Below are 12063 nucleotides of genomic sequence, written 5' to 3' on the forward strand. Positions count from 1 at the left end.
ATAAAAAATGAATTTAAAGTAATTAAAAATTCGATAGTGGATGTAAAGTGAGTAAGAGCAAGAGTTGAAGTAAAATCCCACAGAGGCACTCGTTGATGATACCTCTGGCATGCAGACGGGCGTTAAACTCTTAACGGCGAGATAAGCTCGCGACAAGGGTTTACGAGCTTTAGGCGTCGACGACCCTCGTGGGCTCTTCTACATCCTCTATCACATCCCCTCGAGACCCTTTCCAATCACACCAACCTCTTAATCACGACTCAGATCACACTGAAGAACACTTTTAAGTAAACTCCAATATTTAAAACTCAGTTCAAAAAAAATAAATAAAATATTAACTTAAACTTTGAAAAACTTTTTTGTATCTTTAGAAAAAACTTTAAACTTTCAGTATCATTTAATTATTTCTATCAATGTTTACTCCATATCCACTTTTATTCAATGCCAGAGTAAGATAATCGTGAAAATAAAACTTTTAAAAAGTTATTTAAACGGATAAATATACACTCGGTTTGATAAATAAAAAATAAACAAACTTACCGGCGATCAAGAGCAGTAGATAAGTAATTGCTTGTTGAACTTTTTTATCCATTGCACTTGAATAAAAGTTTTTTTATACATTTAAAAAAATTTCATCACAATAAATTCACTTGTATACACGTTTTTTTTTTTTTTTTTATTTAATTTAATTCCGTGGAATTAAATTTTTATTTACTTAAAAAACTTTTTTTTTTTTTTTAAATTTTTTTTTATAAAAATAAATCGTGGGAACAAAAAAATAAATATTTATTTATTTTTAGTCAGGACTTCTCGTGCGGTAATTTTCCAAGTCATCTTTTCGCTGATTGAACATTGGAGTGGGTAATAATAATAACAATAGTAATTATTATTAAAGCGTTCGCGCGAATTTGAATCGGGGATACTCGGGGGAATCGGTTAGTGAATCAGACACAGAGAACGAAAACAAACGCGACGATTTCTGACTTGCAACTGATGTAGGGGATGCTGCATCGGAGAACGTTTGCGCCGGCTTAACGCGCCCGCGCATCGCAGAATCGCGCATACAACCCCCTACCGCGCTCTGTCATCCCTTATAGTTGGCTCTTTCTTTTTTTATAAGAAAAATGAAGAAAACAGAAGATAAAGTGAGACGGAAAATTTTCGTATGGCACCCTTATTACTGTTTTTTCTCCTACCATTTACCCTAAGTTACAGTATCTTTCTCCCTTTCGTCCTTTCAACGGCTTGTATCTCAAACACTAAAGAGTTTCTCGGGGAATTCAATTGAATTCTTGCAAACGAGCGAAGAAAGAGACTGATTGTACTTTTCAACGGCAATTTATATGTTAACTCGGATAGATTGGCTAAAAGTCATGCATATTATTTCCTTAATTTATTATACGAGACAAAATATAAGACTAAATAAAATGTTAGTTCGAAAATTACATTGTGAATGTTTAGCATAATAATTTTTATTTATGCTTTGAGTCGTTTATATTAAAATTTTATGAACATAGAGGAAGAAATGAAAAATTTTTTAATTGTAAATTTTTTTTTACTTTTACTCTAAATTTGTTTTAAAATTTTGAATGTCTTGTTAGACTGTCGTACCACAGTGATTTTAAAATAACTTTTTTTACTTGCCATGAAAAGACGAATTTCAATGCCCGTTTACCCGTCGAGACACTCAAATTTTCGATCAATACTATATTGCAGATTTTTAAAAAATCGGTTTATTTCTTAAGGCAGAAAACGTCCAATTTCTACCGGCTAAATTAATTTTTGACTTTATTTTAACTAAATAGTAATTATGAAAAATATAGCATGTGGTGCAGGATAACAGGGTATCAGACAGTGTGATGTCGGTTTTGCTCCGACAGTCAATTTCACTCGTTTGAAATATTTTTATTTCATCCTTCGTCACTCAATAAACTTTTAATCAAAACTACTATTCCCGCCACTAAATTTTCATTAGAAATATAGACATCGCTCTCGTGAATTTACAAAATTTTTCTGGACTGGTTTCAAATATCAAAGGCTTAGTTCTTCATGCAGAGAAATTTTTAATAAAAATTACCCAAAAAGTATGTACCCTAAAAATATAAGTAAAAATTCAGTTACTGACTAGATGTCCCTACAGTACCAAAATTTATGAATAATTATTCAAAAATTCTCTGCGTTAAAATTTTTTTAAATCAGTTAAATTTAGAAAAATCTATTGATTATAATTTTTACTTCGATACTGAGATGCAATTTTAATTTTAAAAAATTTTATTTGCAAAAAATTCAAAAAATAATAAAAAAAAATTGAAACCTTTGATTTTGGAAAGAGTTGATTTTATTTCTATACAGAATTTTATTATCGGTTGAATATTTGAAAAGTTTTAACTTTTGTAAAAAATGAGTGACGAGTAAAACGATCATGTGTTCAATTACATACACTAAAAATAATAAATAAAATACTGAATCCATGTTTTCGTCGAAAAACTATTTTGTAAAGTGTGAAAATATTTCAATGAGTAGTATTTTTCAATCAATCAAAAAGTTATATCAAATGGAATTTTATGATTAATGTTGGACATACTTCTTTTCTTCATTGTTTCTCTTTGTAAACAGGAATTCTCGTAATAATACGATTGATTATTTCATTCCTTTATGATAAATTTCTAATAAAAAAATATTTGTGATTTTTTTTTCACAAAACGTCAGACATGAAAACTAAAAGAGAGAACAGGGAACAGTTCTTGGACTTTATGAATCCTTTGTGTTCCACAGCATGCATACGAGACGAATTTACTGAATAGTGAATTTAATCTCGTGAATGTTTTTTTCAATATTATAAATTAAAACGTGAAGTTGTCAATAAATGATATTAGTTTAATTTAATAGCAAGCTGATGTCTGATCAATTTCACCCGAAGCCATATGGCGCCCAAATGACCTTTAAAAATAAAAGTAACCAGAGAATCGATTGATTGTATTGAATTTGATCCGAGAGTTATCAAGAACGTGATTAAGAAATAAATCATGAGTGTTTGAATTTAACACAAGATTAAAATTATAAATATAAATGGAGTATAATGTGAAGTTAATAATATAGAAGAGATGGTTTTAAAATATTTTCCAAACAAGGGCAAGATGGCACAGGGACAAAAATGAGACGAAATCGAGATCGGAAAGCCGTTAAGCTTCTGCACTAACGTTACGTCGACATTCCAACCCAGCTGGGGATAATTGGAAATTGCTCAGCTACCGCAATATACCCTCGAGTGACTCTCTGATTCCATGACACTATTCAGCACTACTTAACCTCCACAAAAAATAAAACATTTTAAAACAAAATTAAATTAAAATCTCTTTTATTACACGGAGAGAAAATTATGGTAACAGTTACAATATATTATGGGAATGGTTCCCATACTGCATGGTAACCGGTTTTTCTGAAATGTTGATTATAGGAACGGCACCCATATATATTATGGTAATCATTCCTATAATTATGGGTATAATTCCCATATGGTATCGGAATAGTTCCTATGGAATTATGGTAATCGTTACTATAACATTTTGATAATTGTTACCATAATATTATGGTAACCATTACCATAATATTATGGTAACCATTACCATAATATTATAGGAATAGTTGTCATAATATATAGGGCTTATTTCCATATACACTTAGGAACCATTACAATGTGGTTATAGGGTTGGTTACTATTTGCTTATGGGAACTATTCCTATGAGTATGGTAATCATTACCATGATTCTTTCACATGCGATTTGGGAACTGTTACCATAATAATAGGAATTGTTCCCATACTTATGGAAACTTTTCCCAGAAAGTATGGGTCTATATCCCATAATCCCAAGTAATCATTACCATAACGGTATGGGATGATATTTCATAAACGTACTAGCAATAGTTACTATAATTTTTTCTCTGTGTAGTAGAATTTTAAAATATATATCTGCCATATTTTGCAGCAACATTTTTTTCAGGTTCACTGCTCAAAATTATTAATCATGTAATAAAAACAACCCTCTCATATGGCCCTAAATTAATATTTTTAAGTCGCTTAGAATTTCGTAATTCAAAATATTTGATTCCATTAATTGATATTTTTACTGTATATGAATACTTTTCCGGCTATATGGGTCGTACAGATCATATATATTTTCATCCATATTAACATCATATGCGTTACATACGTTATATAGTTTCATATATATAGAGCATATTCAAACTTTTATGAAGTATTTAAATTATTTTTTTTTATACTTTACTTCAAAATCTTTACAACTTTTGAAATTTTCAATTAATCTCTTTCTTCTTAATGCCCTTTTTCTGTCATCTAATCCACGACAAAATTTTTGTTCAACATTTCAATGTAATGTCAAAATTTGAGTACCAAAAATATTAATTTCCATATTTTAATGGGGAGTTCCAAAATTATAGCAAACCCCAGAAAGAAATCGATCAAATCGACGGAAATCTATATTGATCTACATATATATCAATTTATTGTCTACGCAGATCTAAAGGACTTTTTCCCGGGACTTTTGAATTTCAAATTAATAGATATTACAAAAAAGATATTTTTTTGAGCTTACACCATGATTTTGAACAGTAAAAATGAGAAAAATGTTACTGTCAAAAAGATACGTTTTGGAATCTATATATGTATATGTAAATATATATATTTACTATAGATTGAATTAAATGGCAATCTCGTTGCACATGAGTATGATAAATAGTTATAGATAAAAAACATAGGAAATATAAATAAATATTGTTTAAAAGCGATAAGCAGATAAATAAACCAAACGTCACTTTCGAAATAACAATCACGATTGGATCTAAAGTGGAAAGAGGATAACGTTGTTGTTTCGAAGCAAGAAAAGATGAACGACGAAGCCACCATTTGAAAGTTGGATTCGTGTATCCGAAAATCCTGAATTCAATTCTCGGATATACATAAATATATATATGTGTACTACACTTCACCTCTGTACGCTTTTTCATATATATCTATCACAAGAGTTAGGTGAAAAGTTAAATTGATTTAGCTTTTGTTGTAGTACGGTACAGTGTCGACATATGAATTACCTTTTCTCACATTTGTAATTGATTAAAACATATTTAAATAAAAACAGTATGGTAATTAATTATCAACTTTATAATCTACTGTTCATTAAAAAAGTTTTTATTATGGACTATTATATTTTTTTTTTCATATTTACTTTGACGCATGCGTGGGTAAATTTAATTTTAAAAAATTACAAAATTTTATACTGATTTTTCGTCATATAGTTTTTTGATTCCCAGCAAAAATTTACTAATTAATGTCAAAAATAATATTGAGTACTTTAAATAAATAAATTATTTTAAATGTCTAAAAAGCTTTCATCCGAATTAAAACTCGATAAAATATTTAAAACAACTAATCCATATCATTTATTTACGTGTACTCTATTATTGATAATTTTACCTCGAAATAGAGAGAATTTAAATGAAAGTTTTATAATAAGTTTGTGGATTTATAAAAAATTTAATTATAGTACACAAATAATATGAATAATTTTTCCTAATTACTCGTACTAGTTGATAATTATGACTTTATAGATTAACTTTATTTATTTGCGAAATTTGTGCGGAAAATAAAATTTTAATCAATAAGTTCCATGAACAATAATTTGAAAAAACTTGTTTACAATAGTTTTCAACAATTGATGAAGCTGAATTTCGAATGCTGACGTTATTTGGTCTTTGATGGAAACTCAAATTTATTAATTACAATATATTATTCAAGCTCTTTGCTATTATAAATTTGCTTTGCAATCATAGTTAATTACTATCAAGGTTCGATAATTATGAAGCCGCGCATTATGTGGAGAAATAACAAGTATGAATACCGAAAGGAATAATTACACTACGTTATTAAAAGGAGTTCATGAATTTGTATAGTTACAAAATTTCCATTGAAAACTTGACGTAATTGGTAACTTGAGCAACATTCAATAAACTAAACAGAATATATATTGATATAAAATCTAATATTCATTTTCCGAAATATTTTGTAATATATACTTATATCGAAAATTATATGTGAAAAGTTGGATACTAAACGCAAAATCGATCGGAAAAGGTTGCAACCGTTATCTATGTAGGTACACTGAGAAAAAAAAGTACTATTTTCGAAACAAGAATTTTTTGGTTCAAGAAATCCGTTCGAAATATTTATTTTATTATTATTAATTATCAATTTCTTGAGAAAAGAGCATCAAATTTATTTTTGTTATTATATGAATTTGATATTATATTATGAGTAAACAAAAGAATAGCTTTACTTGAATTGAATAAAAATTATTTTCTTCAATTCTACGAATTCTTGAGACAAAATTATATATTCTTGAAAATTATCAAGAACATATGTTCTTGTATCAATTAAATGTTCTTAACAAAAGTATTATTTTTCTCAGTGTACATTTCGTTGGTGTATACCATCCTCATTAATTCAAATTTTTTTGTAATTATTATTAAACCTTTTTGTGAATAGTATATTATTTCCTGCTATGAAAATTGAAAATTTTCAAAAAATAATGTAACGGAAGTTCCGAACGTTCGTGCAGTGAAAAAAATTTTTTTTTATAAATTGAGGAAAAATCAAAATACCCCGCTGGATATTTTTGAGGGGCTTCTTTTTAGCCCCCAAAAGACCCTCCAAAAGTGACACGGGGTAATCTGGTCCGGAACACCCTCTGCGATCATCCCTTAACTTTAAAGATTTTTTTAAAAATAGTAAAAATCAAAATACCCCGCTGGATATTTTTAAGGGGCTTTTAGCCCCCCAAACATACCCCAAAAGTTACTTTTTTGACCTCAAAGAGCTCAAAAGTAAGAACAGTTAAGTCGCCCTCACCAAAACTAAGTCAATTTTGGCTTTTTTTAAGCATAAACGGATATAAAGAAGCCAAGTTTGTTAATAACAAGTCAAAAATAGACATTTGATTTTGACCTGCTCTTAGCTTACTTGATCACTTAGTACCTATTTATCAAAAAACGTCAAATTTAACTTGGTTTTGGTTTAGTTGACTTGAATCTAAGTTGAAAAAGTTAAATTTAAGTTATTTTTTTCACCCGGGATTTGTTATTATGTTTTTTTCGAATATGGAAATGAAAATTTGAACGTTGAAACGGTAAAAATAAAATAAAACCATTTTACTAAAATAAAAATTTAAAAATAGTTTTACGTACACATGGTCATTAAATCTCTGAATTCATATATTCTCTAAATAAAATCGGTTATAATATTAATTATTTATTTAACTAGACATAACATGCTCGCTTTGCTCGCCTTCATTCTTTCAAAAATCCCGCCACTATCTCAGTCCACCAATCGACAACCGAATAAAATAGCCACAGAAGTGACGTAAAATGATACGACATCCGGTCATCAATTTTTTAGAAAAGGATTAATGTGGTATGTGAAAATACTTCCACACATACACATGTTAAAAAAAAGTTATAAATAGTTAAAGATTTCATTGATGATAAAAATAATTTTTTTATCACTGGATGTTCTACTTTTATTACAACTGCGATATTTCTATCGACTATTAATACAAGCTTATAAAAAAGTAAATAAATAAATCATAATATCAAATACTAGTTTCAAAAAATCTTTTTAAATATTTATAAAAAAAAAATATAAACGAATAATAAAAAATAAATAAAAAATGCAACCCCTACTTTATCCTACTTCACCAATCCCTCAAAGCAAAGCAAAACTTTATTTTCCAACCAATTGAATTTTGTTTACATATTTTTATTCGATCCATATCAAGTGTAATAACAAAATTTTTATCTACTTTATGTAAATAAAAACAAAAATTATTATAAACCCACTTCTTATAATCAAATCAGTCGAATAATTGGAATAATTAAATAAATAAAAAATAAGTATGTGTGTAGAAAAATAAAAAAAATAAATTTTCAAGGCAGAGTAACAATTATTGTTAATTTGCGTTCATGCACTCAGGCCATAGCGTATATCAAACTAATGTGGGAGAACAAGTGTGCACGAGAGTCACGAAATTTAAGTGGTTAGGTTATGCAGTAACAGAGTAAAAGGAGAAGAGATCATTGGATTAACGCTCCTTGGACTGATCTTACCCAACACGCAAAGCAGGCACACTATAATCTAATAACCCAAGTCTGTAGACAACAAAGTCTCTCGACAAGCTCGACAATCTGTTCTCTTGTACTTGGAGCACAATAAGAAAATATACAAGAGATATTATACCTTTCTGCAATAACATTTTACCTTATTTGCAAGTCATGAATGCTTTTAAACATTATCTATTTTCATGCTTTTATTTTTTATTTATTTATTCTCGTTTTTTTGGTTATAAGCATTTTCATGAGTATGACAATGATAACTATCTCGGGACTTTGTACTGGATTCAATAGAGTACAAACTCGGGAAAAGTTGTAAAGAACCGAGGCGACGACAGTAACGGAGAAATCTCAGTTGCGAAAAGTACCTCTACAAGACCGCAATATATTTTATACCCTGCGCATAACTGTCTCGAAACGTGCGCTACTAAAAAAAAATTAAAGTTACTGACGATAATCCACTTGCTTTTATCTTTTATTCTTTCCTAACAATATTTTATTTTTTTAAATGCATATGAAAAAATCTGCAGCAAAATCAGCCACCATTTTGAGGAAAAAAAAAAAGTTTTTTTCCGCTCGAAACTTTCATTTACTGAGTGGAGAAGGGTAAGTTGACCACCCCAGGCAGTGCAGCCACTCCGAAATTTGGCGAAATTTGTTCGTAGTTCATTTTACCCGTAGTTTTGTTTTATTACAGCCATCCGAAGCTGAAATAGTAAATACTGTAAAAAAAAAATTTTAACTAAAAATTTTTCTGCGCTGCCTGGGAGGTGACCAACTTACCCTATTATTTTTTAGAAACCATAAATACATTGTTTTGAATGAAATTTTTTTTTTTTTTTAATGGTGACTTATTTTGCCTCAGGTTTTTGGATTATGTCGAAACAAAAAATTCAATAATAATAATAATGAGTTTTAATGATGAAAATGTCAAAGTAAATGTCAAATAAATTTAGTAGAATTGAAAAATATTTTTCCACACATGATGGAAATGTAACAAATTGAATAAACTAGATGATAGATAACAAAAAAATGTTTAAAAAAAAATTGTATATATATATATATATATATATATATATATATATATATATATATATATATATATATATATGTATATATATTTTAGTAAGTATAAAAGCAGATTTTTCGAGATTGCAATTTTTGGAGCTGTGTCAGAGGACAAACGTCAACGCTGAGCGTTTTATCGTAATCATCTCTGCCCTCTGTCCATACAGCACTCGCGAAAAATCGATTTACGTAGGCTTTATGACCATCAATAATGATAAAAATGGCAAAGAGTATTACAAAATACTATTTCGTCGGTAGAATGTTTCCTGCTTTTTACGGTGAATAAAAAAAAATATTTAAAAAAAATTCTATTATGCTCATGTCGAAAAAAATTGGGTTACTATTTTTTAAATCACAAAAATATATATACTAATATAAAAATTCTCTGGATGTATAAACATGCATTTTAGTTTAATACCGGAAGTATTTTATAGTAATTTGTTTTTTTACGAGATTTATATAAAAAAAATATATAAATATTTTCGAAAAATAGAGATTGAAATTGAATAATATTTTGGTAGTAAATATTGTTTTAATTTAATAAAGTGTATTTTATAACAATAAAAAGTGAATAAATATAAAATAAACAAGGGTAACATTTTAAAGTAACAATATCAACCGAGGCGAAATGTAGTCTGACCAAAAGTAGTTGGTATCTCCTTGTCCTGACATACGACATTTTCAAGGACTCTAGACTCTAGACTTTTCTATTTAGATTCCTTTTTCAAGCATACCAGGATAGTACTAGTAGCAGTGGAAAAAGCAGTAACAGTGCCAGCGCAGAGTAGGTTGAAAGTGAGAAATGCTTGCAGGGACATCGTGTTCCCGTTATCGTACTCGCCGGCACACTTGGTGTGCGTTATCGCGGCCGTTACCTGTCCTATCTACCAAAAATATATTCCTCCGTTGTGGCCATGAAGAAAAGGAGTATTTTCATGAGCAGAGATGGGCGGCAAGGAAAAAGACGTTGTGGCTGGATGGCAATCGATAAGGTTCATCATGTCACCCAGATAACCTCTTTCTCGAGGAAAAAAAATATATAGTTAAGTACAACATAAAAAATTTATCTCAATAATTTATTGCAACTCCGATAATTTTATTGATTCTCTTTTTTATGGACTTTCTTGCGTACTTGTTACTGTCAGAAAAAATTACCAACTTGTTCTTAGTTTGTCAGTTTAAAGAGATAATTACTCGTCAAAATTTCTATTCCTGTTATCGACTATCTGAATCTTAGACAAATCCTAGATAAATTCTAGACAAATCCTAGAGAAATCCTAGACAAATCCTAGAGAAATTTTTTTCCTTTACTTTTATGTGTTTGAGTTATTGTGGAAAACTTCTCTGAATTCTAGAGACATCCTAGAGAAATCCTAGACAAACCCTAGAAAAATCCTAGACAAATCCTAGATAGCTCCTAGAGAAATCCTAGAGAAATCCTAGACAAATCCTAGATAACTCCTAGAGAAATCCTAGAGTAATCCTAGACAAATCCTAGATAAATCCTAGATAAATCCTAGAGAAATCCTAGAGAAATCCTAGACGAATCCTAGATAAATCCTAGACAAATCCTAGATAAATTCTAGACAACTCCTAGAGAAATCCTAGATAAATTCTAGACAAATCCTAGAGAAATCTGAGAGAAATCCTAGAGAAATTTTTTTCCTTTACTTTTATGTGTTTGATTTATTATGGAACACTTCTCTGAATTCTAGAGACATCCTAGAGAAATCCTAGAGAAACCCTAGAAAAATCCTAGATAAATTCTAGACAAATCCTAGAGAAATCCTAGATAAATTCTAGACAAATCCTAGAGAAATCTTAGAGAAATCCTAGAGAAATCCTAGAGAAATTTTTTTCCTTTACTTTTATGTGTTTGATTTATTATGGAACACTTCTCTGAATTCTAGAGACATCCTAGAGAAATCCTAGAGAAACCCTAGAAAAATCCTAGACAAATCCTAGATAACTCCTAGAGAAATCCTAGAGAAATCCTAGACAAATCCTAGATAAATCCTAGATAAATCCTAGAGAAATCCTAGACAAATCCTAGATAAATCCTAGAAAAATCCTAGAGAAATCCTAGAGAAATCCTAAAAAAATCCTAGAGAAATCCTAGACAAATTCTAGATAAATCCTAGAGAAATCCTAGAGGAATCCTAGACAAATCCTAGACAAATCCTAGAGAAATCCTAGACAAATCCTAAAGAAATCCTAGAGAAATCCTAGACAAATTCTAGATAAATCCTAGAGAAATCCTAGAGGAATCCTAGATAAATCCTAGAGAAATCCTAGAGAAATTATTTTCCTTTACTTTTATGTGTTTGATTTATTATGGAACACTTCTCTGAATTCTAGAGACATCCTAGAGAAATCCTAGAGAAACCCTAGAAAAATCCTAGATAAATTCTAGACAAATCCTAGAGAAATCCTAGATAAATTCTAGACAAATCCTAGAGAAATCTTAGAGAAATCCTAGATAAATTCTAGACAAATCCTAGAGAAATCCTAGAGAAACCCTAGAAAAATCCTAGACAAATCCTAGATAACTCCTAGAGAAATTCTAGAGAAATCCTAGACAAATCCTAGATAAATCCTAGATAAATCCTAGAGAAATCCTAGACAAATCCTAGATAAATCCTAGAAAAATCCTAGAGAAATCCTAGAGAAATCCTAAAGAAATCCTAGAGAAATCCTAGACAAATTCTAGATAAATCCTAGATAAATTCTAGACAAATCCTAGAGAAATCTGAGAGAAATCCTAGAGAAATTTTTTTCCTTTACTTTTATGTGTTTGATTTATTATGGAACACTTCT

The 12063-nt window shown here is 29.3% G+C and overlaps 1 protein-coding gene across 1 annotated transcript in view; it reads right to left on the minus strand.

Moving 5' to 3' along the window:
• The window catches only part of LOC103570048 (uncharacterized), a 61475-nt gene extending 60849 nt beyond the window's left edge, over positions 1-626 (minus strand). The window contains exon 1 of the mRNA XM_008547649.2: positions 541-626. Within this exon, the coding sequence (XP_008545871.1) occupies positions 541-592 (52 nt within the window). The 5' untranslated portion in view covers positions 593-626. The remainder of the gene's footprint in view (positions 1-540) is intronic.
• Positions 627-12063: the final 11437 nt, after the last annotated feature.

This window comes from Microplitis demolitor, chromosome 10, assembly GCF_026212275.2.
Source record: "Microplitis demolitor isolate Queensland-Clemson2020A chromosome 10, iyMicDemo2.1a, whole genome shotgun sequence".
In the NCBI taxonomy this organism is placed as follows: domain Eukaryota; kingdom Metazoa; phylum Arthropoda; class Insecta; order Hymenoptera; family Braconidae; genus Microplitis; species Microplitis demolitor.